Source organism: Gadus morhua, chromosome 18 (assembly GCF_902167405.1).
Source record: "Gadus morhua chromosome 18, gadMor3.0, whole genome shotgun sequence".
Lineage (NCBI taxonomy): Eukaryota > Metazoa > Chordata > Actinopteri > Gadiformes > Gadidae > Gadus > Gadus morhua.
The window spans coordinates 3,708,563-3,726,062 of NC_044065.1; the positions used below are offsets into that span (position 1 = coordinate 3,708,563).

The 17,500-nt window shown below is 47.2% G+C and overlaps 2 protein-coding genes and 1 long non-coding RNA gene across 3 annotated transcripts in view; 1 reads left to right on the forward strand and 2 right to left on the reverse strand.

Moving 5' to 3' along the window:
* Positions 1 to 501: 501 nt before the first annotated feature.
* Positions 502 to 2,066, forward strand: bccip (BRCA2 and CDKN1A interacting protein; the record flags this gene model as incomplete). Its single annotated transcript, XM_030340353.1, is given in 2 exon segments — positions 502 to 673; positions 1,461 to 2,066. Coding segments are annotated over 2 exon segments (343 nt in total), but the record flags the coding sequence as incomplete, so codon positions are not given.
* Positions 2,067 to 2,362: 296 nt separating this feature from the next.
* On the reverse strand, positions 2,363 to 14,827 carry dhx32a (DEAH (Asp-Glu-Ala-His) box polypeptide 32a). The gene is made up of 11 exons (XM_030340351.1): positions 14,331 to 14,827; positions 12,903 to 13,096; positions 10,444 to 10,888; positions 7,870 to 8,112; positions 7,345 to 7,438; positions 7,008 to 7,157; positions 5,493 to 5,684; positions 4,488 to 4,628; positions 4,185 to 4,375; positions 3,550 to 3,740; positions 2,363 to 3,038 (listed from the first exon to the last, which is right to left on the reverse strand). The coding sequence occupies exons 1-11, from the start codon at positions 14,592 to 14,594 to the stop codon at positions 2,849 to 2,851; spliced, it is 2,295 nt and encodes a 764-aa protein (XP_030196211.1). The 5' UTR covers positions 14,595 to 14,827; the 3' UTR covers positions 2,363 to 2,848.
* Positions 14,828 to 15,980: 1,153 nt separating this feature from the next.
* The window catches only part of LOC115531223 (uncharacterized), a 4,591-nt gene continuing 3,071 nt past the window's right edge, over positions 15,981 to 17,500 (reverse strand). Inside the window, exon 2 of the long non-coding RNA XR_003973854.1 lies at positions 15,981 to 17,500. This exon is cut by the window's right edge and continues 590 nt beyond it. This is a non-coding gene — a long non-coding RNA (uncharacterized LOC115531223).

Here is a 17,500-nt window from a genome sequence, read left to right on the forward strand (position 1 = left end):
TCAACACTCATTGACCTTGCCTGGTTCTGGCCTTGTTCTGGCCGGGCCTCCGTTCATTTTAGCTGAACTGGGTTGTTGGGGCAACCCTGGACAGTGTGCGGGGAGGCGGAGATACTTTTGGCGTTTTGGAAAGCAAACTTTACTGTGCTTGGATGACAAAGTTGAGCCATTTTTCTACGACGTTCGTAGTTTAAATCTCGTTAAACAAAATGGATTTATAATATTACCGGTCAAAATAATATTCACAATATTCCACTCTGTTGCTTATATTTTGTGTAATGACACATTCCAAAAAATATAAGCAATGCACTTGGAATATTGTATATAACTAATGTATATCATACTCTGACCCTTGACATAACAAATCAAATACGAGTAAAAAAACAAAGTAGATCTCAATAAAGTCCCAGGAATAATTCTAAATACCTGCACATAAAGAGGTTAAAAAGGGGTCAGGAGTATCAGGTGTTAAAAGCACCTCGTCTCCGTTTGTCTCTCCAGGGAGGAGATCGCAGAGGCTCAGCGGACCAACCAGCCCAGCGGGAAGTGTCACTACTGCCTCATGATCAGCAAGACCTGCAAGGAGGTGACCAAGAGCATCCCGGCTCGGGGGGGCGCAGCGCCCAAGGAGGAGCTGCTGTTCATCAACGCAGAGGAGGAGTTCTTCTATGAGGTATAGGGCTTTGCCCAAAAATCATATTCAAAGTTTGTTTGTTTATTAATATTCGAATATATTCAAATATTTATTAATAATATTTTGACCATTAAATGCCTTCAGTAAGACCTGGATTGGGCTTCACGAGGTTTGTTTACCGGAGTTGCTATGGTTACCGGTCTTGCATGTTCCAACGCTTTATTAGGTTTCTAATAAATCGCTGTCTAATCAATACTACATTCACTGCCTCTTCCGTGGTCATTACAACATTATGAATAGACTGCGTGGGGTTCTCCGACGTCTCTCCCTCTTGGCCTGCCCATAACAGGTTACAATATTAAGGGCTGCCTAATATTCGTTCGAATTTTGATATCCGAATAACGAAGTTCGCAATAAACGCCCTATTGAGGTACGAGCTGGGAACGTACAAGCGTGTTGTCCTTGATGCGTTATTAATACAACACCTTTGGAGGTATACATAATGTATGCAACACCGTTGAAAGTTATGAGATCACAAGTTCTAAAATAGAATTGTACATAACATGTAGAGATGTCCTTGCATATCGTTCAGTTTTTCTTTTGAGACGGAGCGCTAGTGCTTTGCTTTCGATAGAATCAGATTCTATCGAGAAACCTAAATTAAATGCCACATTTCCTCCATGAATCAAGGACGAAAGGGAGGAAATAAAGTGGGAGAAAATAAAGCATCGAACTTCAGCAACTCTTCAGAATTAAATTGAATAGAATTTAGACTACTTGGATGACTACATCACCAGTGTGTGTTTGTTGCTCCGTCTCCCTACAGCACGCCACGGTGAAGTTCAACTACTCGGTGCAGGATGAAACTGACTCGTGTCTCAGCGGCCGCTGGTCCTTCGACGACGTTCCCATGAAGCCGTTCCGCACGGTGATGCTGATCCCGGCCGACAGCATTCCCACTATCATGGAGAAACTCAAGGAGTTTCTCACCGTCTGAAGCCCCCAATAAACACCTGTGGACTCTGACATGGCTCAATGCAAACGGTTACTTACGGATTTGTATTTCACGTTTAGTTGTGTTGAGTAAGTAATTGAGTCATTATAACTCAGCAGAAGGAAAAACGGGCGGCACGGATCGCCAAAACAACACCCGTATTGTTTTTTTGGGCATTTACCCTGCAATATATTGAGATTTAACACCTAAACTCTGTTCAGTAAAAAAAAATACGATTTAGGTACGACATTTGTAAATTTGAATTAGTCTCGGACGGCAAGAATGCTTTTGTCTTCGGCATATTGTATTTTCTATATAACCGTATAAAACAAAGTAACTAAGGTCTTGACGTTCATTGTGTTTGACTTGAAGACGACCATGATAGTCTATGAATGAACTGAAGGAGCTGGTAGGTTAAATACAAACTTTTTATCCCAATTCTGTCAAGTAATATTTCTTATGACGGTTTCCTTTACTTGACTCAAAGCTTTTGTTACATGGACTTGGGACGGTCTGAATTATATCGTCCAGGAAAATCATTTATAAATAATTCGTCTTTATCTCTACATGTTGGTGCGGGCAAGTTGTCCAAATCCAAATAAATGACCTCGCCTGCTGACAAGGATATTTTGCTGTTTGTATGTCCGTTGACCTTAACACAGGCAGATGGCTGGATTTGTCTCTAGAATCACAAATTAGATTTATATCATGGAGGCATTTTTAGCAGGCAAACGTTCTTGTATTGGACAGTATTTATTCATCAACACATGCTTTAAAACACCAGTCAATGTGCCCCTGCCAGAAGGAAACCATGAATTACTTAACACATCTTTTTCACCAAATTGAAACACATCAACTTTTTTTTTTCTAAAGTAAAACATGATCTATATACACGAAGCAGGTTCTAAAGAGGACAGATTTAAGGCTCCATTTGTCCATAGCAGCGGTGGAATGGTTAAAACGGTGGGAGGAATAACTAGCTTACGTACCTACATGTACAGAAAGACCAGCAACCACTTGGTCAATTATTGCTGGTAAACTCCAAATAAAGGCTTAAAGGTGACATATTATACCACCAGTTGTCAGTGTGATAAACCAGATTAGATTTTCAAAACTGCTTGTAACGGCTAATCCAACTAACACCTTGTGGTATAATATGTCACCGTACGTGGACTGCAGTTGCCGGCTGGTTTAAGGCAGCCATATTGGAAAGCGTGAATTCATTGCAACACGCATCTGTCATACAACGTCTCCTGGCTGACCTCCCTGTGCACCGCGAGAGACTTCTTGGGCTTCAGGTCGGCGGGGCAGTTTCTGGAGGCGTTTCGCTCCAGGCTGTGCTGCAGGATGGCTTTGCTCTCGCTGGAGGGCAGGTTGTAGAAGAAGTACTGGGGAGTCATCTCGATAAACCTGGAATAGAACAGATGTGGTTTTGATTTGGTTGCAGAAATTCACAGGTGTGATTATAGAACGGTGAAACAATATGGGTTTATACTCTGGTAATGGTTAATTGAATGATTGACGATGACACAAGTAGAGTTCCCTAATCAAGTAAGAAAATAAGTTACGGCTTGATTACGGTTCCACACCGACGCAACGCAAGGGGGTTTACGGACCCGTTACGTCCTTGCAGACCCTCTTTGGGTCCACCGCAAGGTCCGGACGTGCGCCTGCCAAAAATTGTATCCAATCACAGCAGCAAGGGCTGAGATTGGTCCGCTCACTAAAACCCGACGCAGAACCAAAACAGGCTCACGACTGCGTCGAAGCGTCTGCGTTGTCATTGCGTTGCGTCGACGTGGAACCATAACTGAGCCTTCCGAGGCTCACTCATGCACTCTCACCCACTCGTGCACTCTCAGCCGGTCTCTCATTCATTCCTAATCACTCATGAGGGAACGGGCCGGGCGAACCCACTCACAGCTGTGGGGAGATCTCAGACAGCGTGCGGACGCAGTTGTTCTCGGCCAGGGCATACTCGTGGAACACCACCCACTCAGGCAGGCCCAGCTTGTGGCTGCTGGGCCCGTACCCGGACACCGGGTGCACCTGGGCCACGTGCTTATTGGTCAGCATGAAGTAGTTCCCTCCCCCGTCCACGTCCCGCGCGATCTGCCAATCACATCGCGTAGAGTTGACAGAAATATCCAAATAAAAATTTACCCCATGAACAAAGGGAAGGCTCCTAATGTGTTGCAAAGGTTTTGAAGAGGCATGTGGAACAAATCGTAGTCACATTATTCATTCGCCAATGTAAATGACCAAAACATATCACAGAGGGATTTATCCCCGACAGACCTATGAAATGTCTCGTCAGAAAAATAGTATAAACGTATATAAATGTACATCTCAAATCCAGCAAACAAACTCGGTCTTGGTATGACTGGGTTGGGGTCAGAATCGCTGCTTTTTCATCCTCAAAGTCTGATCAAAAATGTAATCTTTGTAAAGGAATATAAGAACTTGACAGGATTGCAACGCATTTCATGGATCGTTTCTGATGCTGAAGGCCCACCTTATGGACCTTGGGTAACTATGTCGTCTTCTGTGACTCACCTGCATGAAGAACCCAGACAGCAGGGCTCTCTTGAGGTTCAGGGTGTTGGTCTGGGTGCCGAAGGCGGGCTCGGAGACAGGAAGTTCTATCCGACTCAGGATCTCCGTCAACTCTGACCGCAACGACTCGGCCGTCTCCAGGGACGTGGGGTTGAGGAAATTGTCCCGGCACCAGCTTTCGACATTAAAGTCTGGCTCGGAGAAAACGACATACATGATCTCAGAGCAGACACACCGTAATGAAGCAAGGCCAATGTTAGAATGCTTAGGTTTAGGGGGCTTCTGTTTCTGGGTGGTGCTCACGTGGTTCCCTCTGGCTCCGTTTGAAGGCGTTGTAGATGTTGATGAGGGTGAAGTGGTCTCCCTCGGGGTGATGGAACCGTCTGTGGCACTGATGCGCCTCGTGGATCATGCCAGCAGGGGGCGCCAGGAAACAGCAAGGCGCTGTCATTTTTTTAAATAATATTTGAATCAAAGAAATCGCTTCGATTATACATACGTAGATCAACTACTTACTCATTGGCCACATGGTGATACACACTCAAATAAGGGTCAAATAATAAAAGTTCAGTGGTCTTAATGTTGTGTTTCTACTCCCCACAGGTTTGTTTAAAATAGCCAGGGGTAACTGCAGAAAGCACTTTAAACATTACACATTAAAACTCCCTTCTGAATGCTTCGTCTACTCGCGCAATTTTCCTCGGAAGGATATGTCTCCTTAACGAAAACAGGAAAAAAAACGTAACCCCGCCCCTTTTGGTTTCTGGTTCCCTCCCCAGGCTCTGACCCGCTAACGCCAGACCTCATCGCAATCTACATTGAGATGAGGTCGGGGAACCACTCATTCATTTACTCGTATTTGAGGCGTGGTGTACGATTGCCCGGATCCGTTTATTGGACGCTACGAATGTATATCATACGAGTCTGTACGTAGCTCATAGCCAATCGTATCAATTATACCAGATGACGTATGTAGAGTGACAGAAATTCGATGAGGAAGAAGACGATGGGTGTGTCGATTAGATGTCGTCATCGTCTTGCCGTCCCTCCCCGTTCTGGGATTGGTTCCCTATCTCAGGCGTAATTCAGATCCCTGGAATCCATGCTGCCTAGCAGCGCAAAATGAAATCGCGCGCAAGGCAGCATGGCTAAACCCAGGCTAGCTCTGACCCGCCTCCAGTGAACTTCTGCAGAACTTCTGGGGAGGAAACTAGAAACTAGAAAAGGGGCGGAGTTAGTCCCACTACGCTGTAGCAGAACCTATGGGGAGACAGCTCCGAGCCGGTTTGATCCGGGCTCAACACCCACCAGACAACATGGCGGCCACCGTGAGCATCTCGCTGGCGCAGTCGAACTCGCAGGACGCCAGCAGGGCGCGGCCCATCTGGGGGTCCAGGGGGAACTCCGACAGGATGACCCCGATCTCTGACAGGTTCCCGTCGTTGTCCAGGGCGGCGAGGTAGTCCAGCTCCTCCAGGGCCTGCATGAGACCCTCGGGGTCTGAGGACACACACACACACACACACACACACACACACACACACACACACACACACACACACACACACACACACACACACACACACACACACACACACACACACACACACACACACCTTAGTTTCCATGTTTTCTCTGAAATGACATGTTTTTTTCTTATTACTTCAATATTTTTAATGTTATTTTGTATTCATTTTACTTTTCGGACAGCAGATGTGAAGATGTGATGCATAAAAAAACATGAATGTGTTCAACAAAAAAATATAAAAGCTGACTCCTGACACACTGACGTTATGTTCTTTCACAGCCTCGCCACGGCAACCGTTATAACGGTCCCATTCATCAGCGGACGGCCAAACCATGTCACTCAGAACCTCGAGTCCACCTGACCCCTCAGCGTCCGAGTGGATATCAAACAACACAGGCGGATCACAGACCCGCGAGGTAAGCGCTACAGGGGCCGACCACTGATGAGGACGGGGTGATCACACCGGACCGTGCTTTGGTCCCTCCTCATTGTGCCACACTGCCGCCGCCTCCGCCCAGAGACTGACCCATTGTCTGGCCGCTAATGAACCTGGCTTCCCTCCGCTGTGTCCCAGCGCAGGTCCCCCCGTTCCCTGTGTGTGAGCGCGGGGCGGTCAGCCGGCAGACAATGGCCCCGTGGGCCGCGGCTGTCAGCTCGGCTAAGGCACGGCTCACTGGCCCCAAACAGCACAGCGTCACGTACTGGGGCGTCCAGCTGCCCCCCTGCCCGGGCACGCACGCACGCACGCACGCACGCACGCGCACACGCACACACACACACACACACACACACACACACACACACACACACACACACACACACACAGGCCCCCTGCTCCCCACCCCGGCCCACAGGCAACTCTGTGGGATGATGTGTGTTGTCCTGTCCCACTGGGGTCCCAGAGGGTGAGAGTGAGTGAGGGAACGAGTGAGGGGGTTAGTGAGTGAGTGAGGGAGTGAAAGTGACTGAGTGAGCGAGGGGGTGAGAGAGTGAGCATGAGTGAGCGAGTGAGGGGGTGAATGAGAGAGGGGGTGAGAGAGAGAGGGGGTGAGTGAGAGAGGGGGTGAGTGAGTGTGAGAGTGAGAGAACGCGAGAGTGTTTGAAAGAGTAATTTAGTGAGAGAGTGAGCGAGAGAGTGAGCGAGAGAGTGAGCGTGAGAGTGAGCGTGAGAGTGAGCATGAGAGTGACTGAGCGAGTTTGAGAGAGAGTTCCTGAGCGAGTGTGTGTGCGTGCGTGAGTGAGTGAGAGAGTGTGCGTGTGCGTGAGTGGGAGAGTGTGTGTGAGCAGGTGAGTACCTGGTTGGTGGATGAAGTCACAGTGTCCCAGACCCCCGATCTCCATGCGTTTGAGGAACAGGACCGTGGAGGTGAGGTTGGACTCCAGGATGCGGGGCGCGTTCTCGGCAGGGAGCGCCTTCCCCTCGGGGTACAGACAGAAGCACTTCCCTGGAAAAAAAACCCCAAAACAATCACATAAAAATGAGGAGAATTAAAAATGGTTTCAGATCCTCTTTGTCTCCTTGTCCGTGAAAGTAGGAAGCCATGACTTAAGTCAAGGAGACCGATTACATGGTCGTTCACCACGTAGAGTTAAAGTACGTCTGGGTGGATACTGCCATGTTGTCGACATTACCCGTGGGGCGACAGAGCTGCTTGCGCACGTCCGCCCGGCATTGGCTGATGGGCCGGATCACCTCGGAGTAGGCCCTGATCCTCGGATTGTACACCTGTTGAGAGGAAACAGTAAAAAAACTCCCAATTAACCGGTCATACATTTAAAGAAAGCTTCTGATCAACGTTAACCACAGTTCTTTGCTGATTGATTGACGATTATCACCAGGAACTGTGTTCACTGATTATTATGTCAAAGACATAATAATCATAACAAAGTCAAATAAAAAGCCTAGACTACTAAAAATGTTTGCACTTTAGGCCCTGCCTAAAGTGCAAACATTTTTAGTAGTCTAGGCTTTTTATTTGACTTTGTTATGATTATTATGTCTTTTTAAACCTATTCATGATTATATGTGTTTTTTAACTTATATTATCAAATTGAGTGTCAGGAACACGTTTCCCTTCTCGTTGTGCACGTAGAACCACGCATGTGACAGATGAAGAACCTTGGATCTGGGAACGCTGTTCGAACTTCCGCACTCACGAATCTCTTCTCCACGCCGGTGTCGATGACAAAGTGGAGGCCGTCGACCGCCCCGAGGAGATCCTCCCCCTGCTGCGAGGACAGGAAGACCCTCCTGGTGCCCCCCCCGGCCCCCGCCGTCGGGTCCCGGGCCGGGGGCTCGGCCGGCCCCGCCCCACACAGCCGCACCGGTACCAGGCGGTCCAGGTCGGCCCCCAGGCGGGTGCTCTCCCTCTGGAGGATGCTGTGGGCCACATCCACCTCCTGGGGGGGGGGGGGCAGAGTAGATGGTAAAGGGACTGCTTTTATACTGCGCTTTACTGACCAATGGCCACTGAAAACGCTGTTGATGTTTGACCTCTCTCTCTCTCTCTCTCTCTCTCCATCTCTCCATTCGAGAATCTCAAAGTGCAACAGAGTTTAAGAGAGAAAGAAAAATAATATATATATTTATTTTTATTATTTACTTTAAAGCACTTTGAATGACCACTGTTCATGATACCGTGCTACACAAATATATTTTACTTTGACTATACAATATTGCCCAACATTCACCCATTCACGCACACACTCACACACCGACGGAGGTGTCAGCCATGCAAGGCGACAGCCAGCTGGTCGGGAGCAGTCAGGGTGAGGTGCCTTGCTCAGGGACACCTCGACGATCAGCGAGGAGGAGCCGGGGATCGAAATAGCAACCTTCCGGTTACCAGCCAACCCGCTCTACCTCCTGAGCCACATGAGGCGTAGAACATAGTCTATCATTTTGTTTTCAACCTGCTGGAAAAGTTTGAGAAGCGGAAATCCCTCTTAGATGTTTTGTTGAATTGAGTTAGGGAAGGCAAGGGAATGCTAGCCCTTATGTGAGCAGTCGGATGTCGCTCTAGTTCACGTTCTATTCCTTTCTAGATCTCAATGTTCATTGCGAAACGCTAACTTATGATTCTGCAGCTGGTCTCTTGAGACTAGAAGTTTGTCTAGTACACGTTGAGATATGACCTACTCGTCTCCAGCACTGCGTTTCATTGGTGGGAACACAGAAAGGGAATTGGAGCTGTATATCAAAAAATATATGCCCTCCTATTTCCAACTTTATTTGTTCAATCTTTTTCGTCTTTGGTTTATGGACATTTGAGGTGACGGGGTTGGATGAGACGGATAATCGTTGAGGCTGTGATGCCTTGTATGACTACAATACGAGGCTGTGAAGCCTTGTATGACTGCAATAAAAGGATATAAACTCACTGAAAAGTGAGGAGAAAATAGAATTGCCATGTGTTTTTTTTTAACGACAATTAACCTTCCTATTATCAAACGATTAACACAAATCTATTAATCTTCTGCAAATATTCCCCGTTGATTGTTATTTCCCTCTAATGAGTACCATGATAACAATTTATGAAGCGGTACGTTGATGCGAAACGAAGAATAGCCCCGAGCGCTGCTGAAATTGCTTGGAGCCCAGAAGATTGATGAGCGACTGTTGGTCCAATGGCATTAAATCAACAGTTTGTTGATACACCCCATAACTACAGACACCCGTGGTTTATGGTCTTATTAAAACAGACCTAGGCTGCTTGTTCCACACTATTTCCAACTCTCTCTGATGCCGACTAAGCAAAGCTGTCTCCCTCCACGCCCCCGGGTTCCTTGTCACACAGAGAAGGCTGCCGGAAGAGATTTGAAAAACATCATATATCGTCGCCATCGTCAGGATGAACACCATCGACTCAAAGCAGGAACGTCACCTCGGGGATTGTGAACGCCCGGCAATCTTTTTTGCAACGAAGAGCGAACAAAGTATCGGACCGGGGGAAGGATTTGTGATTCCCTAAGATTTTAGAGTTTAAACAACCCATGGAGAGAAAATCCTTTGTACCAAACAAAGCCGCAGATCAGACGACGAAATAGCTTGTTGTTGCCAAAACTACCAAATTAACAAATGTCATGTTCTAAGGCTATAATTCATAACACTGTTTTCATATCCATTTTGTGTTCCATTGACCTTGCTTATACCAGAGTTGAAGGTTGTCCTTGTGAGTGAGATTCCCTGATCTCGGCATTACTTTGTAAGGCAGGTGTACCTTACCGGCCTGCAGGAAATAGGTCAACTATGGCACAAAATCTGTTCCGGGATATCCGTTACGTTCCCCTTACTGTAAGTTCTCCTCTCGGTGCCACGTCTCTATGGCTAATGTCTAGTCTGTACGACTTCCCCGACAAACACTAAGACGCGCCAATATGGGGCCATTCGCCAAACCCTTGGGGGGTGGACGTCTGAGACGTTCCTTTGTGGGCGGAGACGTCGAGTTGGCGCTGTCAAACTTTCACAAACAACACCATAGATGTGGTAGCATTGGCGTTTTATGTGGCTGTGTGCAAGCAAGCAAGCACCTTAACACATCTAAAAGCATTCCTGGTGTGTGACCAGATCAATATTGTAAGTAAGAAACTGTTCTTAATGTTTTATCTGGAAAAATAAAGGTTACGAAAAAAAAAAGAAAAAAAAAAGAAGTATTTTAACAATGGCCGCCGCCTGCGTTACAGAAAACAAACAAAGCCTTTTTGGGGCCATAAATGACGTCAACATCTCACCTGCGCGGAGGCCAGGAACACGGCCACGTCTCCCCGCTCCCTGGTGCGGTGGATCTCCAACACCAGCCTCAGGGCCGAGTAGAAGTAGTCGTCGCTATGGCAACCGCCGCCGCCTCCACCACCGGCGGCGGCGACACTATTGTTGTTGTTGTTGTTGTTGTGGTAAGCGTAGACCACCTGGGCGGGGCCCGGCGCCTCCAGACAGAGCAGGGCGGCGGCGGTGCCCCCGTAGTGACCCCTCAGCCTCTGGGCCGCGCCGGGGGGGGGCTCCATGAGGACCACGGCCCTGAGGCCGGGCCGCCGCTGCAGCAGGGCCCCCAGGAGCCCCAGCAGGACGTCGGTGCTCAGCGTGCGCTCGTGGGCGCGGTCGACCACCACCACGCCGTAGCGCTCCAGGACGGGGTCGGAGGTCATCTCTCGCAGGAGCACGTCATCCGTGCAGAACCTGGGAGGAGGGTGGGTGTTAGGTGTCACTACGGTCACTAGAACACAAATTGTCTGCGGTTATACAGTAGCTGCGTTTCCATCTAAAAGGTGATGCAAATCTTTAGAAAGTTCGCAAAAAAGTTATTCGAATTAGGTGCGTTTCCATCAAGTGGTTGCAGCGGAATAGGGTGATGACGTTTACACGTTGATGTCGGCAGGGTTGCTATGGCCGGTCGTTATGCGGAAATCGGAAAGACTGTCAGTCCTGTGTGTTCAAAGTTCACTACGTCACAGCTGTTTTGAAAAGTGTGTTTCCATCTCCCATTTTGCGAATTTACTCCCTTTCGCATTTCTCAAAAACCACCTCAAGGATAAACCTTTTTGCGAATTAAAGGATTCTTATGCGAATTTTGGTGTTTCCATCACCAATTACAGATTCGGTACTTCAAAGTTTGCATAAAATCAGGGGGATGGAAAAGCACCTAGTGTTATACTAAGAGGTGGCCACTCAAAGCGCTTTACAATACTTCCTGAACTTCACCCGTTCATGCACACATTCACACACCGACGGCGGTGTCAGCCATGCGAGGCGACAGCCGGCTCGTCGGGAGCAGTCAGGGTCAGGTGTCACGCTCGGGGACACCTCGACACTCTAGCTAGGAGGAGCCGGGGATCGAACCAGCAACCTTCCGGTTACCAGCCAACCCGCTCTACCTCCTGATCCACATGCCACCCAGGACAGCTTACAGTGGAACGCAAAGGACTTCCAAGTTCTTGGTAGTAGTAGCGGGCTGATGTGAGCCAGGGACTCAGATCCGTCAGGGAAGTCTCGTGCGTTTTTATTAGCTTACATTATTTAACAAGAGGAAAGGTCAGACTAGGCCTCCGTTTATGCCTGCTACTCATCTCCACATTTAATTATAATAATAATGCCCGCTATTCATTCATAAAACAGGTTCTTCGCCTGAAATTGAAAGATGGGGGCAGAGATAAAGCAGTCACATGCCTACAGTATGAAAGGGTTTGTGTCTCAAGTTGAATATCTGATATGCAGGTAATCAGATATCTCTCTCTACTGAGATAATACAATGTCATCGGCCTTTCCTCCACATTAGAAACTTGCTGTCTGGGACGCACGCACGCACGCACGCACGCACGCACACGCACACGCACACACACAGTGTCATAAAATAATAACTTTGTGGTTGACGATCAGCAGATGGGTCATGATGGAAGCACAGCGTGATCCAACAGCAATTTAAAGACAATGATTTGATTCAAGCAAGCGTGTTGCACAACTCCAGCCATGAAGCAGCTATCAACCGGAAACCAATCAATCATTCCCTAAATCGATCAATCTCAGGAATCACAGGATGATTGACACAAAATCACAGGATGATTTCCTATAATGCACACGTCCAAGACACCATTTTGTTACAATCTAACCATTACTAAACCCCTTCAATTCTTCGACACAGGAATTCTAGAATAATGACCACATGTCACATGCTGCTTCACATTTCTACGATTGTGAACAGCATTGACGTTCAAGGAGTACCAAGATGATCGCTCAGATTGTCCTTCTGGGATTTCAGATCCCATGAGTAAACCCCTCCTACAGTAACCAATCATAGACCAGATCCAGGACACCCAGGAAAAACTAGACTTTGCATAGCCTCACCCCTTACCCAATCCCCCCCCCCCCCCCACCCTCATAAGCCCTTATTGTGGGTTGTATGTCCCGGCACTTAATGTACGCACTTATTGTATGTTGTACGTCATGGCACTTAGCACTGTGCAGCATCTTACCCTAGCTATCTTTGATGCATACAGGGAATGGGTTAACCTAACGACTGTTGGTGCTTTGCACGTGTTTCTATGAACAACCTTAATGTACCGACATGGGCATATTGTTTCTCTTTCTTCTGACCAATGTACTTATTGTAAATCGCTTTGGATAAGAGCAGCCGCTAAATGCCCTGAGCGTAGCTTTGAATGTAAACAGGAAGTGGAGGCGTGTGGGTCGGCGCTACCTCAGCACGGTGTCGTGGGAGCAGCAGCTCTTCAGCGGGATGCGGTAGCCCACCTCGTGGCCGATGTTGACGTCCATCTCGTCGGCCACGCGCAGGGCCAGCTCCACCGCCCGCTGGGGGCCGGGCTGCGTGCACACCGCCGTGCCGTGGCGGAACCGGGCCGACAGACAGAGCTCCGCACACCACTGGGGGATCTGGGGGAGGGGAGGGGGAGGGAAGGGGGAGGGAGGGGGAGGCTTCGGTCAGGCAGTCGGGCTGGTTGGTAACCCGGCCTAGTTTACCTAACCCCAGGTTTAACTAGCCTCAAGGCTTTACCCCAAGGGTTAACTAACCCCTAGGGTTAACCAAACCCAAGGGTTTACTAACCCCCTGGCTTTCCTAACCCCAGGGTTAACTAACCCCCAGGCTTAACTAACCCCAATTGTTAACTAACCCAAAGGGTTAACCAAACCCCAGGGTTTACTAACCCCCATACCGTCTCCATCCACTACTTTGGCTGAAGAGACGCTAGTGAAAATTCAATCAGCAAAATGCTTCTTCAATATTGTTGATAAGAAGAAGATAAATGATAAGATAAAATAGTGAATGAATGCAATAATGGATAAGACAGAGACGAATACTACGACAAAAATGTGAATTGTTGCAATAATCCGATCATTTTGAGAGAGAGCAGGTTTCAAGGAAAGAGCTGCGCTGGGTTGGGTTTGCACTTCGCCGGATCAGGGGTTTAAAAGACAGCTTAAGCGATGCGTTGGACAGAAGGGTTTTGTTGCTCATATTGTTAAATTGCTATGGCAGCATGTGGGGGATCCAGGGGATCCATGGGTGTATGGTGAGCGGATCAAGGTTTAGGAGGCGCCCCTCCTCTACCGGGAGCGGCAGGGCACATCAGGGCCAGGCATGGATTATGGGGACGCACCCCCAAACCAGGTTAGGTGGTTTTGTCCCTATCGCTGCGCTCTCTGGCCGGTTGATATCGACAGACAGTAGTCCTACCAAAACGTTTAGGTTCAGACAGAGTGTCACTGAATTAAGACTCTGCAGGGGAGTATAATGTGTCGTTAGGTTTGTTTATCGGGAGCTTGCTCAGCTGAGCTGGGAGAATGACGGTCCTGTTCGGTTCAGTTAGAATGTCTGGGCGCTGAATAGTAGCATACTGCAAATGAATGATTATCCCCATCATTGATAACCCTTAAAAAAGTACAGCATCACCGCTTTGATCTGTGATGTTATTGACGGATAAGCAAAATAGTATTTCGTAAAATGTTTCAAAACTTTCACCAGAGTCCCCCTCCAAGCCCAACTACAACTTCTATATAAGATGATGAACAGGCAACACATCAAACACTTTGATCCTATTGCAGCCCTACAGGTTGATAAGCGTAAACTTAGTCAGGTTGGAAATGAAATCATTGACCACCAGATTACCTGTGTGCTTTGGCCAGTCCTCGCCGATCCTGAGACCAGAACCAGCTGGTTGTTCACCAGGGCGTCCAGGAACTGGCCCCTGGCCCGCCATACCGGGAGCTCTCTCCTCTCCTTCAGCAGCTTGTAGTAGCGGGACGAGAAGGGCAGCCCGTCGAACTGATTCAGCTCCAGGTCGTCTCCAAAGCCGAAAGTGTCCCCGTCGTGATCGTGTATTAGACTTTCAGGACACATGTGCCTCTTGACTTCACTGTTTACCTTCGACATGTCACATGCGTGACCGGAGGAGAAGCGAGTGCGCGCAACAAGGACGTTTCTTTACCCCAAACTCCTAATTGATTACAAAGGAGGACTCTTTCACACGTTAGGCTCATCTCCACCCAGAGGCAGATACATAATCAGATCCGGTGTGTCTTTTTAAATATAAATCACGATTACTCGCCGATGTTTTTCAGGGTCTGCTTAATGATGGAAGCTCGGCGGTGTCCCCGCGTGGGTGTTAGGCACTAGTATGCAAATGAACATATAGCCTAGGCCTATCACATCCTCATCTTGTAACCATCATACCGACCCGGGCCTGTATCGGGGGACGGAAGGCCATTTGTACCCATTTTAAATATGCATTTTTAATACATCATACATAATGAATAGCAATATATAGCCTTTAAATAACTAAAAGTAGGCCTACCCACAGAGCATCTAATACAATTAATTTATTTAAAGAGCGAATATTAGATTAACAGTAAATAAAATAAAACCGTTAAGTTACACCAATCAATAATTGAATTTAATTAAAGTGGGTGAAGTAAGGACAATGGTGTTCTTTTTAATAAAGCGTATGAATATTGGAAACCCTGCTGATATTATGTTGGTTGCACCCTAGCGCCCCCTCGTGGCGGTGTCAGAAACACACCTATGAGTCTTGTCTCCGAGGACCAATTAAAAGCCTTAACAAGTTAAAAAGTCCGATGACCAATACAAAAAACCTGGGTGAGGAGCAAAGAGATTACACATCCCCCTGGAACCATAACAAGTTATCATTATTTTTGCAGACAAATGAGTTTTAAATATAAATATTGTTTTCCAAATGTTTCCCTGATAAGAATTTGCCCCTTCTCTTTAGAGGTCATAATATGACCTGGGAAGTCCTTTGCAACTGAAACTGTGATAAGCCATCACAAATAAAAAATAGCTCTGAGCACTGAAAAAACAACATTCAATATTCAAGGATGTTTTTATAACCTCCACCTTTCAGTCTAACCTGGGGGTTTAGGTTTTATTTAGTCCTTGAAAATTTAATGGGAGGCATACATCGAAAACATTTCTAGCTGTTGCCAAACAAGAAATACTAATTATTTTGTAACCACTCTTTTAAGCTCCATTAATCTGTGTTTGTGTCCAAGAAAAAGAGAAAAAAAAGATGAATAAACAGGTAGATGGATAATAGATACATAATTAAATACATAATTTGTGCTTATCGATAAAGGACTTCCTATTACCCTCAGACAATTTTGCTCAGATACAGCATTCATTTTTTGGACGTTCAAAAGACGGTATACATGAATGATTAATTGTATATATTTGATACCGGAGTTGATTTGAATCAATGATCTCAGACAGGCAATTCCCCACGCAAAATAACCAAACCAGACCTTGTTTTGATAAAGTATTTTACTGCTGCTCAGGTGGATTCCTAACGTGACGGACAGAGGGGTGCCGATCAAAGTGTTTTCCTTACATCTGATGTATCAAGTAATCATCGTAGAATAACACCTAAAAAAGCACTGTCCGTGAAGTAGTCCTCACCGGCAACAGCTGCGAGATAAACACACTCTAATGAAGACATGACTGGACGACCATCACAGGTGTGTGTATAGTTACTAGTACATTAACACATGGCACTGCATTAGCAAAGTAAACAAAGTCGTGTGAAACAAGTGCATCGTTTAAAAAGACTGTATCAAAAAGGTAACGACGAGAGTCAACGTCTTCTGTGCTATGGGTCAGCACGAAGCTCTCCAGATCTGCGTCTGTTGTGAGTCGACATGGTGAAGAAGAAGGCCTATGCTGGGAGGAACGTTCGCTAGGTGTTGAAGGTTCCCCCGTCGGAGCGCATTCAGCTCAGATATAAAAAAACAAGACTTAAAAAAAAAAAAAAAGGCAAACACAGAACCAAAGTCAAACCGAACATTACAATGTGTTGATTCATGTCCCGTGTTGTACACGTGTTCGGAGTGAAAAGGTCAACTGGAGAACAAACACAGAAACAGATAAGGTTAAAACTAAATAAAAGTGGGAAGGTTGTTGATCAGTGTGATTGGACACAGGTGCCACATTTTATATGATCCCCTTCTAGAGCGCACTGTTAAAAAAACAAAACAACAACAATGGACCTCATTTCACGGGCCAGGGGAAGGTCTAGAATTAATTTCCTATTCAAGTATATGACTCCCATCTAAAGGGGAGCGATTAAACGGCCAGTGTGTGTGTGTGTGTGACTGTGTGTGTGACTGTGTGTGCGTGTGCGTGTGCGTGTGCGTGTCTGTGTGTGTCTGTGTGACTGTGTGTCTGTGTGTCTGTGTGCTGCTGGCTGCCTAAATCAAGTTAACAACGTGGCCGGGACCCTGCACACATTTTTAATGCCTACAGAGCCAATCAAATCACAGAATTCAAATCAAGGAACCAATGGAATGGGTGCTTTGCGTGGAATGGGTTCACGCAAGCAGGGGGTAGAGCGATCTGGACGCACGGATACGGCCAGCCACTCGGAGCGATGGGGAGTCATAAACGGCAACTCTCTCTGTGACCTCCTTGTTCATTCCCTATTAGGCCTACTCTCTCCCCCCTCCTCCCCGATTCCTTCTGTAAGCGTCCAGCTGTCAAAGGAGCATTATTCTTGATGGGTTTTCCCCTTTGGCTGCGGATAAACGTCTTCCTCCCAGAAGACAGATTTCCTTTTGGTAAATGATCAATGTTTGGCCGATCTGCGCAGGAAGTGCCTGTAGATTAACGGCGTTTTGCAGATGTTGTATGATGGACGTGCTGCGTCCTTACAATCGTGTTTCCAGTACCCGCGCTGTGGTTCTTCAGGAGGTCTCGGCCTATCACTGGTTGGTGGTCTTGAACACCAGTAGTGGGGTCTTGTCAAGGTCTCTTTGCTATAGCGACGCCGT

Excerpts from the sequence above, each read along its gene's own strand:
- dhx32a (XM_030340351.1), bottom strand. The coding sequence starts at position 14,594 with ATGTCGAAGGTAAACAGTGAAGTCAAGAGGCACATGTGTCCTGAAAGT. Across the intron at positions 8,113-10,443 it reads TGTTCCTGGCCTCCGCGCAG|GAGGTGGATGTGGCCCACAG; the intron begins GTGAGATGTTGA and ends CCCCCCCCCCAG. Across the intron at positions 3,039-3,549 it reads TCTGAGATCTCCCCACAGCT|GTTTATCGAGATGACTCCCC; the intron begins GTGAGTGGGTTC and ends GTTCTATTCCAG.